Genomic DNA, 27,830 nt, shown 5'->3' on the forward strand with positions numbered 1-27,830 from the left:
AGAAATAATGAGGGGGGGACCTACTGTCCTCCCTGCTTGCCCCCTCCCCTGCACGGTGGGTGGGGGCCCTAAATAAAAATCCCCCCCAATCAAAGGTGACTAGGGGTCCCCAAGCCCCTAGTCACCCAACCCCCCACCCCCAAAAAATTTACCCCATACCTACCCCCCTCACCCTAAAAAATTGTGAGGGGGGAATAAAATAACTAACCTGTAAAGAAAAATTCAACTTACCATTTGACGTCTTCTTTTTTCTAAAATCTTCTTTTTTCTAAAATCTTTCAGCCCCAAAAAAGGCCAAATAAAAAGCCATAAGAACCGACTCAATTTTAAAATAAATAAATAAATAAACGAGCGCAAAAAAAAGAATCCATCTTCACCCATGTAGGGCTCCGCGCAGAGCACTCTGATTGGTTAGATTCCAAGCCCACCAATCACAGTGCTCTGTGTCATTTTACACAGCGTGGGAAAATTCCAAAGAACTTTCCCACGCTGTGTAAAATGACACAGAGCACTCTGATTGGTTAGATTCCAAGCCCACCAATCACAGTGCTCTGTGTCATTTTACACAGCGTGGGAAAGTTCTTTGGAATTTTCCCACGCTGTGTAAAATGACAAAGAGCACTCTGATTGGCTTAAACCAGCCAATCAGAGTGTTCTTAGCCTAATTGCATGGCGTGGCAAGGCTTTATAAGCCTTCCCCCACCCTGCAGAGCTCAGTCTGCGCGGAGCCCTCCATGGGTGAAGATAGATTTTTTTTTTTTGCACTCGTTTTTTTTTTTTTTTTTTTAAATTGCGTCGGTGGCTTTTTATTTGCCCTTTTTTGGGGCTGAAAAAAAGAAGATTTTAGAAAAAAGAAGACGTCAAATGGTAAGTTGAATTTTTCTTTACAGGTTAGTTATTTTATTCCCCCCTCACTATTTTTTAGGGTGAGGGGGGAAGGTAGGGGGTAACTTTTTTGGGGGTGGGGGGTTGACTAGGGGCTTGGGGACCCCTAGTCACCTTTGAGTGGAGGGGGGGATTTTTATTTAGGGCCCCCATCCACAACTCAGGGGTGGGGGCTTGGGGGGACAGTAGGTCCCCCCCTTATTGTTTTTTTAGGGCCCCCACCCACCGCTCAGGGGTGGGGGCCAGGGGGGGAGGACAGTAGGTCCCCCCACTCATTTTTATGGCCCCCACCCACCGCGCAGGGGTGGGGGCAGGGAGGAGGACAGTAGGTCCCCCCCCTCATTATTGTTATGGCCCCCACCCACCGCGCAGGGGTGGGGGCCAGGGGGGAGGACAGTAGGTCCCCCCGTCATTATTTTTATGGCCCCCACCCACCGCGTAGGGGTGGGGGCCGGGGGGGAGGACAGTAGGTCCCCCCTCATTATTTATATGGCCCCCACACCGTGCAGGGGTGGGGGCTGGCGGGGAGGACAGTAGGTCCCCCCCTCATTATTTTTATGGCCCCCACCCACCGCGCAGGGGTAGGGGTGGAGGGGAGGAGAGTAGGTCCCCCATTGTGATTTATGGCCCCCACCCACCGCGCAGGGGTGGGGGCCAGGGGGGAGGACACTAGGTCCCCCCATTGTGATTTATGGCCCCCACCCACCGCGCAGGGGTGGGGGCCGGTGGGGAGGACAGTAGGTCCCCCCCTCATTATTTTATGGCCTCCACCCACCGCGCAGGGGTGGGGGCCGGGGTGGGGAGGACAGTAGGTCCCCCCTCATTATTTTTATGGCCCCCACCCAAGCCTCACGGAGGGAGTATCTGCAGTAACACAGAGTGTCTGGAGGGAGTATCTGCAGTAACACACCGTTTCTGGAGGGAGTATCTGCAGTAACACAGAGTGTCTGGAGGGAGTATCTGCAGTAACACAGAGTGTCTGAAGGGAGTATCTGCAGTAACACACAGTGTCTGGAGGGAGTATCTGCAGTAACACAGAGTGTCTGGAGGGAGTATCTGCAGTAACACAGAGTGTCTGGAGGGAGTATATGCAGTAACACAGAGTGTCTGTAGGGAGTATCTGCAGTAACACAGAGTTTCTGGAGGGAGTATCTGCAGTAATACAGAGTGTCTGGGGGGAGTATCTGCAGTAATACAGAGTGTCTGGAGGGAGTATCTGCAGTAACACAGAGTGTCTGGAGGGAGTATCTGCAGTAACACAGAGTGTCTGGAGGGAGTATCTGCAGTAACACAGAGTGTCTGGAGGGAGTATCTGCAGTAACACAGATTGTCTGGAGGGAGTATCTGCAGTAATACAGAGTGTCTGGAGGGAGTATCTGCAGTAACACAGATTGTCTGGAGGGAGTATCTGCAGTAATACAGAGTGTCTGGGGGGAGTATCTGCAGTAATACAGAGTGTCTGGAGGGAGTATCTGCAGTAACACAGAGTGTCTGGGGGAGTATCTGCAGTAAAACAGAGTGTCTGGAGGGAGTATCTGCAGTAACACAGAGTGTCTGGAGGGAGTATCTGCAGTTATACAGAGTGTCTGGAGGGAGTATCTGCAGTAATACAGAGTGTCTGGAGGGAGTATCTGCAGTAACACAGAGTGTCTGGAAGGAGTATCTGCAGTAACACAGAGTGTCTGGAGGGAGTATCTGCAGTAACACAGAGTGTCTGGAGGGAGTATCTGCAGTAACACAGAGTGTCTGGAGGAAGTATCTGCAGTAATACAGAGTGTCTGGGGGGAGTATCTGCAGTAACACAGAGTGTCTGGAGGGAGTATCTGCAGTAATACAGAGTGTCTGGAGGGAGTATCTGCAGTAACAGAGTGTCTGGAGGGAGTATCTGCAGTAACACAGAGTGTCTGGGGGAGTATCTGCAGTAACACAGAGTGTCTGGGGCGAGTATCTGCTTGTAACATTTATATGCACTGAAAAAAAAAATTGAAAAAAAAAAACGAATGCAGCTTCCGAATTAATCTTAAATGGATGCTGTACAGGAGGTGGGAGGATCTGGAAGGGAGGGTCTGCTGCTGATTGGCTGGAATGTGTTTGCTGACTGTGAAGCACAGGGTCAAAGTTTACTCAATGATGACAAATAGGGGGCGGATCGAACCGTGCATGTGTTCGCCCACCGCCGCGAATGCGAACACGCTATGTTCGCCAGGAACTATTCGCCAGCAAACCGCCCGGGACATCACTACTGCTTAAATGAATATTGCAGAGTGAAATGGGGTTCTTATGAATTTATTCTACTTCCATATATGAAAGAACAAAAACACTCCCCGCCACCCCGCCCTGCCAACAATTAGTTTTATGAGGTTAACAGTTTCATTCTATGTTGTTCGTCAGGCACTTGATAAGCGTATAGTGCTAGTCCTAGTATCAAGGGACTGCAATGAGTTTCGACAATTTATCATAGCTGAGAGAATGTCATTGGTGGAGAGGGTTGGGAGAGAAACTAGCCACTTGTGAATACAGCTTTCTGAGAGGGAGTCGTCAAAAAATTTCCCAATATGGCCATGGGAAGAACTCCAAAAGAGTAGTAATGTGCATGGGCGAAAAATTTGGTTCAGTTCGGCATTCTGAAATACTGCAATTCAGGACTTCAGCATTTAGGGACTTTGGTAATTCGGTTTAGGTTCGGCACTTCCAAAATTCGGCACTTCGGTTCGATTCGGCACTTCCAAAGTTCGGGACTTCGGGAATTCGGGACGTAGGGTAAGTGTAGGGGTAGGGTTGGGTTAAGGGTAGGGTTAAGGGTAGGGTTAGGGGTAGGGTTAGGAGTAGGGTTAGGGTTGGGTTAGGAGTAAGGTTAGGGTTGGGTTAGGAGTAGGGTTAGGGGTAGGAGTAGGGTTAGGTTTGGGTTAGGAGTAGGGTCAGGCTTTGGGTAAGGAGTAAGGTTTGGGTTGGGTTAGGAGTAGGGTCAGGCTTTGGGTTAGGGTTAGGAGTACAGTTAGGGTTAGAATTAGGGTTAGGGTTGGGTTAGGAGTAGAGTTAAGGTTAGGGTTGGGTTAGGAGTAGGGTTAGGAGCAGGGTTAGGAGCAGGGTTGGGTTAGGAGTAGGATTAGGGTTGGGTTATGATTATGGTCAGGAATAGGGTTAGAAGTAGGGTTAGAGATGGGTTAGAGTTGGGTTAGGAGTAGGGTTAGGCTTAGGTTTGGGTTAGGAGTAGGGTTAGGGTAGGGTTAGGAGTGGGGTTAGGTTAAGGTTAGGAGTAGGGGTAGGGGTAGGTTAGGGTTAGGGGTAGAGGTACCCTAACCCTACTCCTAACCATACCCTAACCCTTCTCTAACCCTACTCCTAGCCCAACCCTACCCCTAACCCTACCTAACCCTACCCCTAACCCTACCCTAACCATACTATAAAAATACACAATGTATGACGTTAAATATATATAATATGTATATATATTATGTATATAATATATATACATATATTATATATATATATATATATATATATATATATATATATATAAATATATTTATTTTATTTTATAACCTGTCTAATATTTTTTTTTACACTACCTACCAGCAGGGGGACTGTCTAATATTTTAGACAGTCCCCCTGCTGGCAGATCCACAGCCAGCTATAGGGGGCCATGTGATCGCTCTTTGAGAGCGATCACATGGCCCCCGGGGGCCTGATTTGCCGTGGGGGGGCTGCCTGGGCTGCCAGGCAGTCCTCCCGAAGCGGAGCGCCGGGTAGGTGAGTATCCCGGGCGCTCCAGGGCTCAAAGCCGTTACGGTGTTCCATGCCGCCGCAACGGCTTTAAAGCCCACTAAATGCGGGACGGCATGGAACGCCGTAACGGCGTTAAGGGGTTAAGGACTGAGCCAAATGTACATGTTGTGAACAAAACAAAAAGTAAACAAAACCTGGCATTTGCGCTATATGTCTGTCCAACCGTATTTCACCTCTTTCATATTAAATGCACCCACCCTTATTATATATCATTTTATTCGGGGGAAACAGGGCTTTCATTTAATATCAAATATTTAGCTATGAAACATAATTTAATATGAAAAAAAATGGGAAAAAATAAGACATTTTAACTGTCAATGTCATAATACTGTTTGCTTTTACTGCAATAAAATACACATATTTGTATTCAGCAAAGTCTCACATGTAAAACAGTACCCCCTATGTACAGGTTTTATGGTGTTTTGGGAAGTTACAGGGTCAAGTATAGCACGTTACATTTGAAATTGAAATTCGCCAGATTGGTTACATTGCCTATGAGAATGTATAGTAGCCCAGGAATGAAATGTACACCCATAATGGCATACCATTTGCTATAGTAGACAACCCAAGTTATTGCTAATGGGGTATATCCAGTCTTTTTTAGTAGCCATTTGGTCACAAACACTGGCCAAAGTTAGCGTTAGTATTTGTTTGTGTGTGAAAAATGCCAATTTTGGTCAGTGTTTGTGACTAAGTGCCTACTAAAAAAGACTGGACATACCCCATTTGCAATACCTTGGGTTGTCTACTATTGAAAATGGTATGCCAGCATAGGGGTAATTGTCATTCTTGGGCTATCATAGGGTCTCAAAGGCAACATAACCAATCTAGCGAATTTTAATGTGAAAAAAATGAAACACACGCCTTATATTTGATGTTGTAACTTTTGAAAACACCATAAAACCTGTACATGAGGGGTACTGTTGTACTCGGGAGACTTTGCTGAACACAAATATTTGTGTTTCAAAACAGTAAAAAGTATCACAGCAATAATATCGTCCGTGTAAGTGCTGTTTGTGCGTGAAAAATGCAAAAAACTTCACTTTTACTGGCGATATCGTTGTAATACATTTTACTGTTTTGAAACACTAATATTTATGTTCAGCGAAGTCTCCCGAGTTTCTGGACTAATCACTAAATATATATTTATTAGCTGCATTTTCAAAAGTAAAATTAAGACTTTTATTTATTTTTTTTAAAAAGGAGAGACAGGTTTAGAGAAGTGCATTGAGTGTTGAATCTAATGAAATGGCAAAGAGCATCTTGTCAACTCATGTCTTTTGCAAATAATTGTACGTAGATATTATTGAAATATGAATTTTAAGTTCCCCTTCACTAGCCAGGCCTTAAAAGTTGCTCGTCACAGCAAGCCTGGTGGGTAAACTGCACAACAGTGATTTTCTAATCGCCACTTGTGAATGTTCACTCATGAAAACAGACTATATGTGCTAAGTGCTGGGCAATAGAAGGAAACTATTATTTATTTGTCAAATGGACAGCTTACCAATAGCTCCAGGAAACTGGTAAATAGGGAAGTATCCAACTGCAAATGTGAATGAAAAATCAAGCCAGGGCCTCAGCATAAAAGCACGCCATGCCAGTGTTCTTTCAAAAGTCTTTCTTGGCACTGGACAGGCATAAAACAGCATCTTGAACTAGGTGGTCTATACTCATAGTCATCAGCAAAATATAAATCTTGTCTGAAACGCATACGATTCTCTGTTGGTTGCCCTTTGTGATGCTGTTCTTATACCGATTTAATAAGTGCCAATAAAGCAGCGCTGAACAACTGAACAATAAAATAAAAAAGGCAGCACACCTGAACGTAGGGCAAGAAACTTGGCAAGTAAAACAGAAAACAGGTTGTGCCAAAAATAACAAACAAGGTAAGAAATCATGTGTTACACCCCATCATCATTCTGCTGTGAACCATTGCCTGAGGAATATCCTGCAAGTGGGGAAATAATACCACCGCATGCTGTTTTACCCAGAGCTGGTTATAGCTCTACCAGATGTGAGTTGGCATTTTCAGACCTTTGTGTCCTGTGTTATACATTATACTACCATATTGCACTATTGGTTCCTTCCTGTTTGTGTTCTATTTCTGATGCTGCTATTGACCGAAGTTGTTCCACAAGTAGTTTATGAATATTGGAAGATGGAATATTATAATTTTTAGGACTGTGTCTTATTACCTGGTATTTTTTATTCTTTTTTTTCGGACTGTATTAAGGACTATTTTTTACTGTGCTTTTAGAGATTTTTTTTTAGATTTCTTACCTTGTTTGTTTTTCTTTGGCGAGATAATTTACCACCTTTAGAGAAGCAATTTAAAATGTGTAGTTCTTACCGTGTAGACTTTCTTAGCATACAAACCATACGCCAGGCAGATTTCAAAGGAAGAGGAGGCGATGCTAGGAAACTTTGTGTTATTTGGAGAATGACTTAAAAGCCAGGGTACCAAAATTATTTAATTATGTTTGTCATGTCATGTATTGTATAGATTATTTGTTACTTATATTTACTATATATTTCTACTGGAGGCAATTTGTACCATTGGCAACAGGTTAATATCTCTTTTACTAGGTTATCATGCCAGTCACACTTATTTTTCATGAGATGAAGTTACATTATTTATATAAATATATGAATTATATTTACTATAAGTATTATTAGTGCTATCTTTTTATATTATTCAGTGGTAGATATTAGTGAGATAGGATTAGATTATGTGGGAGCTATTTACAATTTTGCAAAATTAACCAGATTAGATAGGATTTTGTTTTACTTTTTTCCTCCACTTTGATTTTCATATGTGTTTTTGATTGAGTGTGTTTCATTTTTGATTCATTGTTTATATGTTTTCTTTTCATTCACATTTACTTATTTTATATTATTTATGGTTTGGGTTTATTTCTTTTTTGGGTTTAGTAGTTTCATGATAATTTTTCCTCAGTCCCTATGAGAGTCACAAGTAAAGAGCTGCCCTGCTAAGGTTTATGTTTCTTTAAATTAATATCTCGAATTTGTTTGGGATGGGACATCTGCCTATTTAAGTTGCTTCCTGAAATTTCAAGGGTGTGCCTAAGAATAAGTGCGTTTGAGCACAAAACACGCAGGACGCTGGTGATAATATCAGGGTAATGCTGGCACTACTTTGTATCTACTGTACAACTTTTTGATAATTTTTTTCCTCGACATGGAATGCTTTTACTAAGTACAAAAAAAAATAGTTTAAATAGAATGAAAATAAAAATCCAAAAGGATATCTTACAAGAAGACAGCCAAATAGGCGAGAACCCAGTCCAATCTTAACAATAATATAGTAGCAAAAAAAAAAAAAACTTTATTAAAGTCTATTAAAATACTGGGACAGAACAGTGATAGACAGAGTCACAAAAGGAGAGAGATATGTAGCATGGAGAGATAGCTCCCAATAAGCCCAGTAACGAAAAACCCTCACAGAAAAAAGAGAGGGGGGCAGTGTGCTAAACCATGCACAACTCAGGGTACAAAAGCAGTAGGAGAAAAAAAGGAAAAGGGGAGAAACACACTCCTAATAAGTACCTTACTCACTGTGCTAACCCTCTATCTCATATGTAACACCTTCGTGGGTGTTCTAATCTAGACTCTGTCTAAACATCTGAAGCCCCAGGTACAAAGAGCTAAAAGAACATAAGTGCAAAGTTGATCAACAGCTTCTTCTCATCCTCCGCAATATCGGTCTACAAGATATTGCTCTCTCCTGGTGCTCCTCCTACCTCTCCCAGCACTCTTTCAGTGTTTCTTTCTCTGGCTTTGCTTCTTCTCCCCAATTCCTCTCTGTTGGTGTCCCCCAAGGTTCAGTCCTTGGTCCCCTACTGTTCTCCATCTATACTGCCTACCTTACAAAACTCATTAGCTCCTTTGGCTTCCAATATCATTTCTATGCAGATGACATGCAAATCTACCTGTCCTCTCCTGATCTCTCCCCATCCCTCTTGACTAGTTCCTCTGACTGCCTCTCTGCTGTTTCGAACTGGATGGTTGCCCACTTCCTTAACCCCTTAAGGACACATGCCATGTGTGACATGTCATGATTCCCTTTTATTCCAGAAGTTTGGTCCTTAAGGGGTTAAACTAAACTTGACCAAAACTGAAATTCTGGTCTTTCCTCCCTCAAGTGTTGTTACTCCTATGTCTGTCTCCGTCCAAGGTGTTCTCTTTGACTCCAACCTCTCCTTCAAGCCTCATGTTCAATCTATCGCCAAATCCTGTCAATTCCAGATGCGACTAAGGTGTTGGTCCATTCCACTGTCCTTTCTCACCTTGACTACTGTAATCCGCTTCTCAGTGGTCTTACATGCTCCCAACTTGCGCCGTTTCAGTCCATAATGAATGCGGCGGCGAGGCTCATCTTCCTGTCCGCCTGCACATCCCATGCTTCACCCTTCTGTCAGTCCCTACATTGGCTTCCTATAAAAAATAAAGCTCAATTTAAAATTCTGGTTCTTGCTTTCAAATCTCTACATAATGCTGCTCCCACCTATCTATCCTCCCTTATACACAAGTATGTCCCGTCTAGGCCCTTACGATCTGCTGAAGACTTACGTCTATCTTCTGTCCATACTCCCACCACTGATGCTCGCCTTCAAGATTTCTCGAGGGCCGCACCGTTCCTGTGGAACTCACTTCCCTCCTCCGTTAGATGCTCACCCAGTCTCCACTCCTTCAAAAAATCATTAAAAACCCACGTCTTCATAAAAGCGTATCAATTAAACTGTTAATAGCTCCCGACTGATTCCTCTTCTGCAACTGTCACTTGTCTAATACTTTCCTTACCTTTTTGTGTCATTTTACCCCACTCCCTCTAGCATGTAAGCTCATTGAGCAGGGCCCTCAACCCCTGTGTTCCTGTGTGTCCGACTTGTCTGGTTACAACTACATGTCTGTTCGTCCACCCATTGCAAAACACTGCGGAATTTGACGGCGCTATATAAATATCATAAAAATAATAATACATACTGACAAACAGACATACATACAGACATATATACATACTGACATACACACACACAGACATACATGCATACTGACATACATACACACAGACATACATGCATACTGACATACATACACACATACATACTGATACACATACATACAGACATACATACATACTGACAAACAGACATACATGCATACTGACACACACACACAGACATACATACTTGCAGAAACATACACAGACATACATACTGACAAACAGACATACATACATACATATATACATACTGACACACACAGACAGACATACATGCATACTGACATACATACATACAGACATACATGCATACTGACATACACACACACACATACATATATGCATGCTGACATACACACACACAGACATACATACATGCATACTGGCATCCATACAAACATACATACATACAGACATACAGACATACATACAGACATATATACATACTTACACACACAGACATAAATGCATACTGACATACATACACACAGACATACATGCATACTGACATACACACACAGACATACATACTGACACACACACACACATACATACATACATACTGACAAACAGACATACATGCATACTGAGATACACACACACACAGACATACATACTTGCAGACACATACACAGACATACATACTGACAAACAGACATACATACAGACATATATACATACTGACACACACACACAGACATACATGCATACTGACATACATACACACACACACCTCATTTATCAGCCACCCTCCTCTTACCTTTAAGTTGCAGGTGGCTGGGGATGATGGGAGCGGATGCCTCTGGTGTCCTGTCTTGTCCTCCGCTCTCCTTCCGCTCTCCCACTGCTCTCCCCCCCGCGCGGAGTAAGCTGGGAGGAAGTGACCGTCCGTCACTTCCTCCCAGCAGCAATTGTGGTGCAGCCGCAATTTTTTTTAAATGGGCCGCTCACCGGGCCCCTAAAGATATTGGGCCACCTGATGGGCCCCGCTGCAGATGCACCTGCAGCAGTTTCGCTGCTCTATGTGGGACCCGATCGGCCGGGCCCCCCAGGGCCGCCGGGCCCATGACAACCGTTATGGTTGTCACCCCCTGATGGCAGCCCGTATCTCAGGTATTAGTTTATTATCACTGTTTTTATAATTAGCTGGTTATCAGTATTTAAGCAAATGTGTAAATATTAGGAGCACCATCTTAGTAAGAGGAAGAGTTTTTACAAAATAATTTTGTGCGACTTTCAAATAAGAACCGTCTGTTATGACACAACAATATGAAAATAAATTCATCAGCATGTTATATGAAATCATAGGGGTTAATTTATAAAAAAAAAAAAAATCAAACTGTAGTGAATTGAAATTAGAATTCCAACACTTAGGTAAAAAATTTATAATTCACTAACTCAGCAATAGACATAACTTGGCTACTTTATTCTACAATTCTGGTTTATAAAAAAAAATCAAACTGTAGTGAATTGAAATTAGAATTCCAACACTTAGGTAAAACATTTATAATTCACTAACTCAGCAATAGACATAACTTGGCTACTTTATTCTACAATTCTAGTTTCATTTAATTAAAATATGGTGTGTAGAAAACAAAACAGTTTTTTTTTAATCTATTGGTCGGTGTGATGTATTTTATTTTAACAGATATGCATGTATTTAATAGAAATTATTTCTCTAATTGTATTGTGTTTTCTTTCAGTTCCGGGTTTGGCTCAGAATATCGCAGTAAATAATAACAATACTACTAATTCACTCAGTGTGAACTGGACAATACCAGCAGGGAAAGTGGATAATTACAATGTCACTCTGAGTGGAGACGTCAATAGAGCAATCACAACTAATTCTACACAAGTGAATTTCACAGACTTACTGCCAGGCAGAAACTACTCCATCACTATACAGACCGCTAGTAGTAACTGCAGCCAGTCAGCAGCTCCAGTGACAGAGGCAACATGTGAGTATGATGGGATCAATGGGACAAAATAAAAACAAGAATAATTAGGTTGAGTAGTACAAGAAAGTGTCAAGTGTCATTAATCCATTTAGATACATTTATTATAGATACAAACTACTTTACATAACAACTCAAACACTCACAAATAAAAATCAACAATATAAAAAGTTCAAGCAAGTAAATCCACTTAATATTTAATAAGCACCCAAAAGAGTCCAGCTCAATAATATGGATCCTAAGGATAAGCACAGGAATGATGTAAAGTAAAAATTCCAAAAAGATTATTAATCCCAGTTAGATGTGCAGGATATAACTGAGTTGATTAAAGTCACGGAACACCTACTGTATAGCGAGGTGAGTAATAATAATTTTTCCATTTTTATGCATTAATGTATCTATAATGTATGTAAATGTATCTTTATTTATGACACTTGACACTTTCTTGTGCTACTGCACCTAATTATTCTTGTTTTGATTATGTTCAGTTAGTCACCCTTTACTTAGGTGTAGTTTCTAATAGCAGTATCACCTTAATATACAATTAGTATATATTTATTTATTATTATTGTGTGGTTTTTCTGTGATATGTGTGTCCTGTCGGTATAGTTTGTGTTCTGTGTAGATATCATTGGGACAGAGCTATATCTTTATGTGGAAATCCTACAAACTGAGTCTTAGTAACGTTTTTAGTATAACTCGCATTCAGATATTATTGGATTATTTCCAAGGTAATGTTTTTTTTTTTTTTTTCATAGATCCGACCCCTCCAGGTTCCTTAAACTTTACAAATATCAAAACAAACACAGTTTCGTTGTCCTGGGGAGAACCAGTAAATATGACCAATGTGACAAAGACTTTCAATATAACTTACAGCAATTCTACATCCTCTTGGACTGTGTCAGAAAACACATTAAATGCCACCCTTCAGAACCTCACATCTGGGACTAATTACACAATTACTGTAGTAACAGTTGGTGCTCGGCAGTATCAGAGTTCTCCTGTGACCAGTTCCATCTACACGAGTAGGTTTACAGCTTTCTGTATGTTCTGCAATAGAACGTTTTATTATGTTACATTCTGTGTTCTGAGCTGGTTCCACTCATAGTGCTGTCTGACAAAATATAGTGGGTTTGTGATTTACACTGATTAAACATGTTCTATATGTTCTTGGGTATAGTATCTGTAATTCATGAAGCTGTTTCTGTCAGTGAATTTCTGAAATCATATATATCTTTTTTTTTTCTTCATATTGTTTCTTATTTCCAGGCAATAACATTTTCTTGACAAATAATTACTATTTATGGAAAGAAACTGATTTTTTTTTTTGTCTCTAGGACCAATGTCAGTGAAACAGCTCGGAGCATCTAATGTGAGTTCAAATTATGTTTTCCTGCTTTGGGGTCAACCTGATGAGTATAGAAGTGATTACACCTACAGAGTACAAATAGAAAACACTCCATCTGTAGTGATAAATCAAACAACGGCATCAAATCAACTCAATGTAACTAATCTGACACCAGGAGTAACATATACATTCACGGTATTTACACGAGCGGCTGATAATGTCACGGAGAGTCAATCTGTCTCATATACAACCTGCACAGGTGAGTGTAAATTACTTTTAAAATAAATTGCCTTAGAGATACATTATTTTTAAGAACCGCAGTGACATCTTTGAGATTATAGCGATTCTCCGTCTGTATGCACATTCTTGCATTATTGAAATAAAACTTCCTTTACCTTCACCAGTGATGCCAACACTGCAATCAAATACTAAAAGAGAGTTTTATTTTTGTTTTAAATGGATTGTTTATTTTTTATTTATGGACAAATCACTAAATAGATATTTATTAGCTGCATTTTCAAAAGTAAAATCAAGACTTTTTTTTTTTTTTTTTTAAAGGAGAGACATGTTTAGAGAGGTGCATTGAGTGCTGAAACTAATGAAATGGCAAAGAGCATCTTGTCAACTCATGTCTTTTGCAAATAATTGTACGTAGATATTATTGAAATATGAATTTTAAGTTCCCCTTCACTAGCCAGGCCTTAAAAGTTGCTCGTCACAGCAAGCCTGGTGGGTAAACTGCACAACAGTGATTTTCTAATCGCCACTTGTGAATGTTCACTCATGAAAACAGACTATATGTGCTAAGTGCTGGGCAATAGAAGGAAACGATTATTTATTTGTCAAATGGACAGCTTACCAATAGCTCCAGGAAACTGGTAAATAGGGAAGTATCCAACTGCAAATGTGAATGAAAAATCAAGCCAGGGCCTCAGCATAAAAGCACACCATGCCAGTGTTCTTTCAAAAATCTTTTTTGGCACTGGACAGGCATAAAACAGCATCTTGAACTAGGTGGTCTATACTCATAGTCATCAACAAAATGTAAAGACCACCTGGCCTGAAACGCATACGATTCTCTGTTGGTTGCCCTTTGTGATGCTGTTTTTATACCGATTTAATAAGTGTCAATAAAGTTTTTTATTGGTCATGAGAACGAAGCAGCGCTGAACAACTGAACAATAAAATAAAATAGGCAGCACACCTGAACGTAGGGCCAGAAACTTGGCAAGTAAACACACATACATACTGATACACATACATACAGACATACATACATACTGAGAAACAGACATACATGCATACTGACATACACACACAGACATACATGCATACTGACATACATACACACAGACATACATGCATACTGACATACACACACACAGACATACATACTTGCAGACACATACACAGACATACATACTGACAAACAGACACACATACATATATACATACTGCCACACACAGACAGACATACATGCATACTGACATACATACATACAGACATACATGCATACTGACATACACACACACACAGACATATATGCATGCTGACATACACACACACAGACATACATACATGCATACTGACATACATACACACATACAGACATACAGACATACATACTGTGACCGAAAGCAAGGAATTGTGCTGGAGGGAATCTATATACCTCCCCAGATTTTGCAAGGATCCTACTTTGTGTAATTAGCCCCAGGGAAATGTGTTATGTTATAATGAATGTTGCACTTTAAATATGTGTATATTTGGGCCCTGGGGTGGAGTACTTGGAGAGTAGGGTGGGCCAGTGCTCCACTCCACATTTTGGAAGTTGCTTGTAACCTACAGGTGAGAAGTCCAGTTCCAGAGTTTGAATCCTAATTTAACTCACCTGAAAAGGATTGTCAATTACCGGTGCTATTAAGTACTCCCCTGCCAAGGAAGGAGGGAGATTGTGTTTGGTTTCTGTGAGTGGAAACAGAGAGCTGAAAACCTGAAACAGTAAGGTTGTTTATGTTGGGAAATGGACAAGCCATCCAACCCAGTTAGCTGATTATTTTGTTTAGTTAGTGCTCAGAAGAGCAAGGCTTTTGTTTTGAATATTTTTGTTACCTTTATACCTTACTGTGCATTTATTTTGGAGCCACAATAAAAGAGCAAGTCCTTTTACCTCATCCAGCGTGTGAAGTGTCTCTAAAGCCTGAAAAGACTGTGTGTAACACCCCAATCCCAGGACAAGGTACCAAGGGAAAGGAGTACTTTTGTCACAATACATACTGACAAACAGACAGACATGCATACTGACATACACACACACACAGACCTACATGCTTGCAGATACATGCACATACATACATACTGACAAACAGACATACATACAGACATATATACATACTGACATACACACACACACAGACATACATGCATACTGACATCCATACACACATACATACTGACACACACACACACACACACATACATACATACATACATACATACATACTGACAAACAGACATACATGCATACTGAGATACACACACACACAGACATACATACTTGCAGACACATACACAGACATACATACTGACAAACATACATACATACAGACATATATACATACTGACATACACACACACAGACATACATGCATACTGACATACATACACACACACACCTCATTTATCAGCCACCCTCCTCTTACCTTTAAGTTGCAGGTGGCTGGGGATGATGGGAGTGGATGCCTCTGGTGTCCCCTCTTGTCCTCCGCTCTCCTTCCGCTCTCCCACTGCTCTCCCCTCCGCGCGGAGTAAGCTGGGAGGAAGTGACCGGCCGTCACTTCCTCCCAGCAGCAATTGCGGTGCAGCCGCAATTTTTTTTAAAGGGGCCGCTGACCGGGCCCCTAAAGATATTGGGCCACCTGATGGGCCCCGGTGCAGATGCACCTGCAGCAGTTTCGCTGCTCTACGTGGGGCCCGATCGGCCGGGCCCCCCAGTTCCACCGGGCCCGTGACAACCGTTATGGTTGTCACCCCCTGATGGCAGCCCTGATCTCATGTATCAGTTTATTATCACTGTTTTTATAATTAGCTGGTTATCAGTATTTAAGCAAATGTGTAAATATTAGGAGCACCATCGTAGTAAGAGGAAGAGTTTCTACAAAATACATTTGTGCGACTTTCAAATAATAACCGTCTGTTATGACATAACAATATGAAAATAAATTCATCAGCATGTTATATGAAATCATAGGGGTTAATTTATATATAAAAAAAAAAACCGTAGTGAATTGAAATTAGAATTCCAACACTTAGGTAAAACATTTATAATTCACTAACTCAGCAATAGACATAACTTGGCTACTTTATTCTACAATTCTGGTTTCATTTCATTAAAATATGGTGTGTAGAGAACAAAACAGTTTTTTTAATCTATTGGTCGGTGTGATGTATTTTATTTTAACAGATATGCATGTATTTAATAGAAATTATTTATCTAATTGTATTGTGTTTTCTTTCAGTTCCGGGTTTGGCTCAGAATATCGCAGTAACTAATAACAATACCACTAATTCACTCAGTGTGAACTGGACAATACCAGCAGGGAAAGTGGATAATTACACAGTGACTCTGAGTGGAGACCTCAATAGAACAAACACAACTAATTCTACACAAGTGAATTTCACAGACTTACTGCCAGGCAGAAACTACTCCATCACTATACAGACATTTAGTAGTAACTGTAACCAGTCAGCAGCTCCAGTGATAGAGGCAACATGTGAGTATGATGGGATCAATGGGACAAAATAAAAACAAGAATAATTAGGTTGAGTAGTACAAGAAAGTGTCAAGTGTCATTAATCCATTTAGATGCATTTATTATAGATACAAACTACTTTACATAACAACTCAAACACTCACAAATAAAAAATCAACAATATAAAAAGTTCAAGCAAGTAAATCCACTTAATATTTAATAAGCACCCAAAAGAGTCCAGCTCAATAATATGGATCCTAAGGATAAGCACAGGAATGATGTAAAGTAAAAAATTCCAATAAGATTATTAATCCCAGTTAGATGTGCAGGATATAACTGAGTTGATTAAAGTCACGGAACACCTACTGTATAGCGAGGTGAGTAATAATAATTTTTCCATTTTTATGCATTAATGTATCTATAATGTATGTATTGTAAATGTATCTTTATTTATGACACTTGACACTTTCTTGTGCTACTGCACCTAATTATTCTTGTTTTGATTATGTTCAGTTAGTCACCCTTTACTTAGGTGTAGTTTCTAATAGCAGTATCACCTTAATATACAATTAGTATATATTTATTTATTATTATTCTGTGTTTTTTCTGTGATATGTGTGTCCTGTCGGTATAGTTTGTGTTCTGTGTAGATATCATTGGGACAGAGCTATATCTTTATGTGGAAATCCTACAAACTGAGTCTTAGTAACGTTTTTAGTATAACTCGCATTCAGATATTATTGGATTATTTCCAAGGTAATGTTTTTTTTTTTTTTTTTCATAGATCCGACCCCTCCAGGTTCCTTAAACTTTACAAATATCACAACAAACACAGTTTCGTTGTCCTGGGGAGAACCAGTAAATATGACCAATGTGACAAAGACTTTCAATATAACTTACAGCAATTCTACATCCTCTTGGACTGTGTCAGAAAACACATTAAATGCCACCCTTCAGAACCTCACATCTGGGACAAATTACACAATTACTGTAGTAACAGTTGGTGCTCGGCAGTATCAGAGTTCTCCTGTGACCAGTTCCATCTACACGAGTAGGTTTACAGCTTTCTGTATGTTCTGCAATAGAACGTTTTATTATGTTACATTCTGTGTTCTGAGCTGGTTCCACTCATAGTGCTGTCTGACAAAATATAGTGGGTTTGTGATTTACACTGATTAAACATGTTCTATATGTTCTTGGGTATAGTATCTGTAATTCATGAAGCTGTTTCTGTCAGTGAATTTCTGAAATCATATATATCTTTTTTTTTCTTCATATTGTTTCTTATTTCCAGGCAATAACATTTTCTTGACAAATAATTACTATTTATGGAAAGAAACTGATTTTTTTTTTGTCTCTAGGACCAATGTCAGTGAAACAGCTCGGAGCATCTAATGTGAGTTCGAATTATGTTTTCCTGCTTTGGGGTCAACCTGATGAGTATAGAAGTGATTACACCTACAGAGTACAAATAGAAAACACTCCATCTGTAGTGATAATTCAAACAACGGCATCAAATCAACTCAATGTAACTAATCTGACACCAGGAGTAACATATACATTCACGGTATTTACACGAGCGGCTGATAATGTCACAGAGAGTCAATCTGTCTCATATACAACCTGCACAGGTGAGTGTAAATTACTTTTAAAATAAATTGCCTTAGAGATACATTATTTTTAAGAACCGCAGTGACATCTTTGAGATTATAGCGATTCTCCGTCTGTATGCACATTCTTGCATTATTGAAATAAAACTTCCTTTACCTTCACCAGTGATGCCAACACTGCAATCAAATACTAAAAGAGAGTTTTATTTTTGTTTTAAATGGATTGTTTATTTTTTATTTATGGACTAATCACTAAATAGATATTTATTAGCTGCATTTTCAAAAGTAAAATTAAGACTTTTTTTTTTTTTTTTAAAGGAGAGACATGTTTAGAGAGGTGCATTGAGTGCTGAAACTAATGAAATGGCAAAGAGCATCTTGTCAACTCATGTCTTTTGCAAATAATTGTACGTAGATATTATTGAAATATGAATTTTAAGTTCCCCTTCACTAGCCAGGCCTTAAAAGTTGCTCGTCACAGCAAGCCTGGTGGGTAAACTGCACAACAGTGATTTTCTAATCGCCACTTGTGAATGTTCACTCATGAAAACAGACTATATGTGCTAAGTGCTGGGCAATAGAAGGAAACTATTATTTATTTGTCAAATGGACAGCTTACCAATAGCTCCAGGAAACTGGTAAATAGGGAAGTATCCAACTGCAAATGTGAATGAAAAATCAAGCCAGGGCCTCAGCATAAAAGCACACCATGCCAGTGTTCTTTCAAAAATCTTTTTTGGCACTGGACAGGCATAAAACAGCATCTTGAACTAGGTGGTCTATACTCATAGTCATCAACAAAATGTAAAGACCACCTGGTCTGAAACGCATACGATTCTCTGTTGGTTGCCCTTTGTGATGCTGTTTTTATACCGATTTAATAAGTGTCAATAAAGTTTTTTATTGGTCATGAGAACGAAGCAGCGCTGAACAACTGAACAATAAAATAAAATAGGCAGCACACCTGAACGTAGGGCCAGAAACTTGGCAAGTAAACACACATACATACTGATACACATACATACAGACATACATACATACTGAGAAACAGACATACATGCATACTGACATACACACACAGACATACATGCATACTGACATACATACACACAGACATACATGCATACTGACATACACACACACAGACATACATACTTGCAGACACATACACAGACATACATACTGACAAACAGACATACATACAAATATACATACTGCCACACACAGACAGACATACATGCATACTGACATACATACATACAGACATACATGCATACTGACATACACACACACACACACACACAGACATATATGCATGCTGACATACACACACACACAGACATACATACATGCATACTGACATACATACACACATACAGACATAGACATACATACTGTGACCGAAAGCAAGGAATTGTGCTGGAGGGAATCTATATACCTCCCCAGATTTTGCAAGGATCCTACTTTGTGTAATTAGCCCCAGGGAAATGTGTTATGTTATAATGAATGTTGCACTTTAAATATGTGTATATTTGGGCCCTGGGGTGGAGTACTTGGAGAGTAGGGTGGGCCAGTGCTCCACTCCACATTTTGGAAGTTGCTTGTAACCTACACGTGAGAAGTCCAGTTCCAGAGTTTGAATCCTAATTTAACTCACCTGAAAAGGATTGTCAATTACCGGTGCTATTAAGTACTCCCCTGCCAAGGAAGGAGGGAGATTGTGTTTGGTTTCTGTGAGTGGAAACAGAGAGCTGAAAACCTGAAACAGTAAGGTTGTTTATGTTGGGAAATGGACAAGCCATCCAACCCAGTTAGCTGATTATTTTGTTTAGTTAGTGCTCAGAAGAGCAAGGCTTTTGTTTTGAATATTTTTGTTACCTTTATACCTTACTGTGCATTTATTTTGGAGCCACAATAAAAGAGCAAGTCCTTTTACCTCATCCAGCGTGTGAAGTGTCTCTAAAGCCTGAAAAGACTGTGTGTAACACCCCAATCCCAGGACAAGGTACCAAGGGAAAGGAGTACTTTTGTCACAATACATACTGACAAACAGACAGACATGCATACTGACATACACACACACACAGACCTACATGCTTGCAGATACATGAACATACATACATACTGACAAACAGACATACATACAGACATATATACATACTGACATACACACACACACAGACATACATGCATACTGACATCCATACACACATACATACTGACACACACACACACACATACATACATACATACATACATACATACATACTGACAAACAGACATACATTCATACTGAGATACACACACACAGACATACATACTTGCAGACACATACACAGACATACATACTGACAAACAGACATACATACAGACATATATACATACTGACATACACACACACAGACATACATGCATACTGACATACATACACACACACACCTCATTTATCAGCCACCCTCCTCTTACCTTTAAGTTGCAGGTGGCTGGGGATGATGGGAGCGGATGCCTCTGGTGTCCCCTCTTGTCCTCCGCTCTCCTTCCGCTCTCCCACTGCTCTCCCCTCCGCGCGGAGTAAGCTGGGAGGAAGTGACCGGCCGTCACTTCCTCCCAGCAGCAATTGCGGTGCAGCCGCAATTTTTTTTAAAGGGGCCGCTGACCGGGCCCCTAAAGATATTGGGCCACCTGATGGGCCCCGGTGCAGATGCACCTGCAGCAGTTTCGCTGCTCTACGTGGGGCCCGATCGGCCGGGCCCCCCAGTTCCACCGGGCCCGTGACAACCGTTATGGTTGTCACCCCCTGATGGCAGCCCTGATCTCATGTATCAGTTTATTATCACTGTTTTTATAATTAGCTGGTTATCAGTATTTAAGCAAATGTGTAAATATTAGGAGCACCATCGTAGTAAGAGGAAGAGTTTCTACAACATACATTTGTGCGACTTTCAAATAATAACCGTCTGTTATGACATAACAATATGAAAATAAATTCATCAGCATGTTATATGAAATCATAGGGGTTAATTTATATATAAAAAAAAAAAAACTGTAGTGAATTGAAATTAGAATTCCAACACTTAGGTAAAACATTTATAATTCACTAACTCAGCAATAGACATAACTTGGCTACTTTATTCTACAATTCTGGTTTCATTTCATTAAAATATGGTGTGTAGAGAACAAAACAGTTTTTTTAATCTATTGGTCGGTGTGATGTATTTTATTTTAACAGATATGCATGTATTTAATAGAAATTATTTTTCTAATTGTATTGTGTTTTCTTTCAGTTCCGGGTTTGGCTCAGAATATCGCAGTAACTAATAACAATACCACTAATTCACTCAGTGTGAACTGGACAATACCAGCAGGGAAAGTGGATAATTACACAGTGACTCTGAGTGGAGACCTCAATAGAACAAACACAACTAATTCTACACAAGTGAATTTCACAGACTTACTGCCAGGCAGAAACTACTCCATCACTATACAGACCGCTAGTAGTAACTGCAGCCAGTCAGCAGCTCCAGTGATAGAGGCAACATGTGAGTATGATGGGATCAATGGGACAAAATAAAAACAAGAATAATTAGGTTGAGTAGTACAAGAAAGTGTCAAGTGTCATTAATCCATTTAGATACATTTATTATAGATACAAACTACTTTACATAACAACTCAAACACTCACAAATAAAAATCAACAATATAAAAAGTTCAAGCAAGTAAATCCACTTAATATTTAATAAGCACCCAAAAGAGTCCAGCTCAATAATATGGATCCTAAGGATAAGCACAGGAATGTTGTAAAGTAAAAAAATTCCAATAAGATTATTAATCCCAGTTAGATGTGCAGGATATAACTGAGTTGATTAAAGTCACGGAACACCTACTGTATAGCGAGGTGAGTAATAATAATTTTTCCATTTTTATGCATTAATGTATCTATAATGTATGTAAATGTATCTTTATTTATGACACTTGACACTTTCTTGTGCTACTGCACCTAATTATTCTTGTTTTGATTATGTTCAGTTAGTCACCCTTTACTTAGGTGTAGTTTCTAATAGCAGTATCACCTTAATATACAATTAGTATATATTTATTTATTATTATTCTGTGTTTTTTCTGTGATATGTGTGTCCTGTCGGTATAGTTTGTGTTCTGTGTAGATATCATTGGGACAGAGCTATATCTTTATGTGGAAATCCTACAAACTGAGTCTTAGTAACGTTTTTAGTATAACTCGCATTCAGATATTATTGGATTATTTCCAAGGTAATGTTTTTTTTTTTTTTTTCATAGATCCGACCCCTCCAGGTTCCTTAAACTTTACAAATATCACAACAAACACAGTTTCGTTGTCCTGGGGAGAACCAGTAAATATGACCAATGTGACAAAGTATTTCAATATAACTTACAGCAATTCTACATCCTCTTGGACTGTGTCAGAAAACACATTAAATGCCACCCTTCAGAACCTCACATCTGGGACTAATTACACAATTACTGTAGTAACAGTTGGTGCTCGGCAGTATCAGAGTTCTCCTGTGACCAGTTCCATCTACACGAGTAGGTTTACAGCTTTCTGTATGTTCTGCAATAGAACGTTTTATTATGTTACATTCTGTGTTCTGAGCTGGTTCCACTCATAGTGCTGTCTGACAAAATATAGTGGGTTTGTGATTTACACTGATTAAACATGTTCTATATGTTCTTGGGTATAGTATCTGTAATTCATGAAGCTGTTTCTGTCAGTGAATTTCTGAAATCATATACCGTATATCTTTTTTTTTCTTCATATTGTTTCTTATTTCCAGGCAATAACATTTTCTTGACAAATAATTACTATTTATGGAAAGAAACTGATTTTTTTTTTGTCTCTAGGACCAATGTCAGTGAAACAGCTCGGAGCATCTAATGTGAGTTCAAATTATGTTTTCCTGCTTTGGGGTCAACCTGATGAGTATAGAAGTGATTACACCTACAGAGTACAAATAGAAAACACTCCATCTGTAGTGATAAATCAAACAACGGCATCAAATCAACTCAATGTAACTAATCTGACACCAGGAGTAACATATACATTCACGGTATTTACACGAGCGGCTGATAATGTCACGGAGAGTCAATCTGTCTCATATACAACCTGCACAGGTGAGTGTAAATTACTTTTAAAATAAATTGCCTTAGAGATACATTATTTTTAAGAACCGCAGTGACATCTTTGAGATTATAGCGATTCTCCGTCTGTATGCACATTCTTGCATTATTGAAATAAAACTTCCTTTACCTTCGCCAGTGATGCCAACACTGCAATCAAATACTAAAAGAGAGTTTTATTTTTGTTTTAAATGGATTGTTTATTTTTTATTTATGGACTAATCACTAAATAGATATTTATTAGCTGCATTTTCAAAAGTAAAATTAAGACTTTTTTTTTTTTTTTTTAAAGGAGAGACAGGTTTAGAGAGGTGCATTGAGTGCTGAAACTAATTAAATGGCAAAGAGCATCTTGTCAACTCATGTCTTTTGCAAATACTTGTACGTAGATATTATTGAAATACGAATTTTAAGTTCCCCTTCACTAGCCAGGCCTTAAAAGTTGCTCGTCACAGCAAGCCTGGTGGGTAAACTGCACAACAGTGATTTTCTAATCGCCACTTGTGAATGTTCACTCATGAAAACAGACTATATGTGCTAAGTGCTGGTCAATAGAAGGAAACTATTATTTATTTGTCAAATGGACAGCTTACCAATAGCTCCAGAAAACTGGTAAATAGGGTAGTATCCAACTGCAAATGTGAATGAAAAATCAAGCCCGGGCCTGCTTTTTGCTTATTGGTTACAATTTATATGAGTTTATTTTCTCTCTTTATATGTGCTTTATGCCACAGTAAATCAAGTAATGGTTATTCATATAGTCATTTGGGCACTCTAAGGGTTAATCCCCTCATACTCGATCTGTGTGTGTTCGTTTTTCTCCGGCCGATCATTACGTGGCAGTGTGGGTTGGTACTATGGTGCGTCATACCACGCCCCCACAACCCCATTCGCGAGACGACCGCAACGGTCTGAACACACGGATTGGCAGGTACACAGGTGGGTGTAATTAGCTGTGGATATAAAAATAAACCGCAGGGACAGCCTCTTTTTCGATACCCCTGAGGGCGGCGTGCGGTCAAGCCGAAACGCGCGTCGGCTTTAGCTTCGTTTAAGCACTTTTTTGAGCACTTTGCACTTTGCACTTATGTTCTTTTAGCTCTTTGTACCAGGGGCTTCAGATGTTTAGACAGAGTCTAGATTAGAACACCCACGAAGGTGTTACATAGGAGATAGAGGGTTAGCACAGTGAGTAAGGTACTTATTAGGAGTGTGTTTCTCCCCTTTTCCTTTTTTTCTCCTACTGCTTTTGTACCCTGAGTTGTGCACGGTTTAGCACACTGCCCCCCTCTCTTTTTTCTGTGAGGGTTTTTCGTTACTGGGCTTATTGGGAGCTGTCTCTCCATGCTACATATCTCTCTCCTTTTGTGACTCTGTCTATCACTGTTCTGCCCCAGTATTTTAATAGACTTTAATAAAGTTTTTTTTTTTTGCTACTATATTATTGTTAAGATTGGACTGGGTTCTCACCTCATTGGCTGTCTTCTTGTAAGATATCCTTTTGGGTTTTTTTTTTCATTCTATTTAAACTCTTGGGTTACACCCTACTGCCCAGTCTAGGTGACCTCTTTTCTCTTGAGGCACGGGAGTTGGGTATGGTTTTTCCTCACCACCTTCCGTCCCCTTGAGTTTTCTATTTTTTAAAAAAAAATAGTTTTATCTTCTGTGTTTTCGGATTTCTGTGTTTTTGTATTTTTGTGTCGTCTGTTTGGATGACTCAATAAAAACATGAAAAGAAGAGAAATGCATATTAAATTGCTGAAGGTTTATAATTTATTCATGGTCTTTAAATTAAAGGGACACTATTGGCACCCAGACAATTTATTCTCATTGAAGTGGTCTGGTTTCAGTGTCTCTGCCCCCCTTAGCCCTGCAATGTAAAACATTGCAGTATTAGAGAAATTACAATGTTTACATTGCAGTGCCAATATTGCCTCTAGTGTGTTCTGCAGGATTCTCAATGGTTCCAGGGCCCAGCAAAATATTGGGTACAGACCTCTTGGGGACCATGCTTTGGGCCAATGTAGGCAACAGGATTCAAAATGAGTGTTTAATCTCTTGTGTTGGCGACTCGGATGTGTTGCTTTATGTTCAGGCAGGAGACGCCGCCTGCTCCTCTGCTATTTTTGAGCTCTTTGCATCTTTAATACTGGGTGACTAGGATGAGAGCGTTGGGACGATACCATAGGTGAGTAGTCGCTTTTTGCTTAGAAGTGCTTCTTCTGAGTGCCAGTTTTCTCCAAAATTCAGCGAATATGCTGGACTCCAAATCAGACATCTCACTGCAGCAGTCGCAGGAACACATGGCATCAGCCATGTTGTGTGTCATTGGATTGGCAATCTGTATTCTTGCTTGCTTCATGTGTGCTGTTCCCCGATATGCTTCATGTGTGCTGTTTCCCAAAGGTTTGCCTTTTAGGAGGCAACCTGGATCAACCCCACCGGGAAGAAGTACAGTGGGTCCGCATTGCCAATGTTAGAATAAGGAGAGCGGCCGCCTCTCCCTGCTCCACCACCCGCAGGCCGCGGCAAGCCACCTCAGGCTCCGGTTTGCATAAATGCTTGAGCAACATGTCGTTAAGTTCACTTGGGCTCCCCTATCTCAGGTAGTGCCCTATGGTGTATTTATTGGCTTAGTACCTCTTAAAATACCCGAGAAATCCGCCGATTTTTTTGGGAGCCCCTTCAGCATGAGTCTGCTCAACTTGTAAGTCAGGCTCTGCCCCCCTGTGTTCCTTTAATTTTAAACTAACATAGTGTACTGCTTTTAATTGAATTTAAAATACGTAAGTCTCTTTATATTACTAAAATCAATGTTTTGGTTTCTTTCTGTTTTCTTTCAGTGCCTGGATTAATTGGATCTCAGAATATCACTTTGAGTAATAACAGTACAACGAATACCCTCAGTGTGAACTGGATAAACCCAGGAGGAAATGTGGATAATTACACAGTGACTCTGAGTGGAGACGTCGATAGAACAAACACAACTAATTCTACACAAGTGAATTTCACAGACTTACTGCCAGGCAGAAACTACTCCATCACTATACAGACAATTAGTAGTAACTGCAGCCAGTCAGCAGCTCCAGTGATAGAGGCAACATGTGAGTATGATGGGATCATTGGGACAGAGCTATATCTTTATGTGCAAATTATACAAATTAAATCAAATTTAGTTACACAAATTAAGATATTCTATCATCTGTTTTCTGATATTATTGGATTATTTTCAGATATTGGGTATAAATTTTCTTTCTTCTTCTTTTATAGATCCCACACCACCATCCTCTGTAATATTTACCAGCATCGGAACAAACAACATTTCATTGTCCTGGGGAGAACCAGTAAATATGGCCAATATATCAAAAACCTTTTCTATAATTTACAGCAATTCTTCATCCTTTTGGACTGTCTCGACAAACTTATTAAATGTCACCCTTCAGAACCTCACTTCTGGGACCAATTACACAATCAATGTAGTAACAGTTGGTGCTCGGCAGTATCAGAGTTCTCCAGTGACCATATCAGCGTACACAAGTAGGTTTACACAGTGATGTATTTATGTTTTACACTGCGCTAGGTCCAGCTGAGCCAATGCACCCACCAGTATACTCACACATAACATATCAATCATAGCCACTTAGCCACTCACGCAACAGTTTTGTCATTCAAAAATAAACAAGATACACAGATAAACATACAAGTTTGGTCTTGCTGTTTTATAAAACATGCTGAAATAGACAAGCACACACAGACATGCACACACACAAAAAGTCAGACGCACAACACAGCCGCCATATGAGAACAATTGCACAGCTTCACAGAAGACTCATCCTACATTTTCCATTCATGAGTGTCACCTATTACTGCTCATGTCTAGAGTCAGCATTCCCAGGAATTTTAAAGCTTGACCACAGCTATAAAGGCACAACCCTTCTCTTCCCCCTTTAGCATACAGTTCTGAACCTCAGCTTCAAGGAACATTCTGGGCATCAAAACAACTTAAATGCATCTCATATCTTTTGGCATTAATAGTATTGTGTATTTTTTTGCATGCTCAAATCTGTACAGTTTGTGCAGAAAAAAAGAAATATTTTGTATCATTCTGCATTGTTAGAAAACAGGTTGCGCCAAATAACTACACAGTACTGGTATTGCTAAGGAATACAGTTGTATGCAAGTTGTAGTAACTGGAATCTATAATTACAAAGAATGCCCTTCGAAAAAAAATAAGAAAGTCAAACAAGGAGCCGTCTGTTGGCTCGATTGTATCTGTTTCTGACAATATAATCCTTGTCACAGGATATTAGGTGAAGAAT

At 39.7% G+C, this 27,830-nt stretch overlaps 1 protein-coding gene across 1 annotated transcript in view; it reads left to right on the plus strand.

Moving 5' to 3' along the window:
• The window catches only part of LOC134578546 (receptor-type tyrosine-protein phosphatase beta-like), a 114,217-nt gene that overhangs the window by 26,780 nt on the left and 59,607 nt on the right, over positions 1–27,830 (plus strand). The window contains exons 15-25 of the mRNA XM_063437523.1: positions 11,398–11,652; positions 12,408–12,674; positions 12,987–13,256; positions 16,514–16,768; positions 17,532–17,798; positions 18,109–18,378; positions 21,642–21,896; positions 22,654–22,920; positions 23,236–23,505; positions 26,355–26,615; positions 26,782–27,048. Coding sequence (XP_063293593.1) covers positions 11,398–11,652; positions 12,408–12,674; positions 12,987–13,256; positions 16,514–16,768; positions 17,532–17,798; positions 18,109–18,378; positions 21,642–21,896; positions 22,654–22,920; positions 23,236–23,505; positions 26,355–26,615; positions 26,782–27,048 — 2,904 coding nt within the window. The remainder of the gene's footprint in view (positions 1–11,397; positions 11,653–12,407; positions 12,675–12,986; positions 13,257–16,513; positions 16,769–17,531; positions 17,799–18,108; positions 18,379–21,641; positions 21,897–22,653; positions 22,921–23,235; positions 23,506–26,354; positions 26,616–26,781; positions 27,049–27,830) is intronic.

Source organism: Pelobates fuscus, chromosome 12, assembly GCF_036172605.1.
Source record: "Pelobates fuscus isolate aPelFus1 chromosome 12, aPelFus1.pri, whole genome shotgun sequence".
Lineage (NCBI taxonomy): Eukaryota > Metazoa > Chordata > Amphibia > Anura > Pelobatidae > Pelobates > Pelobates fuscus.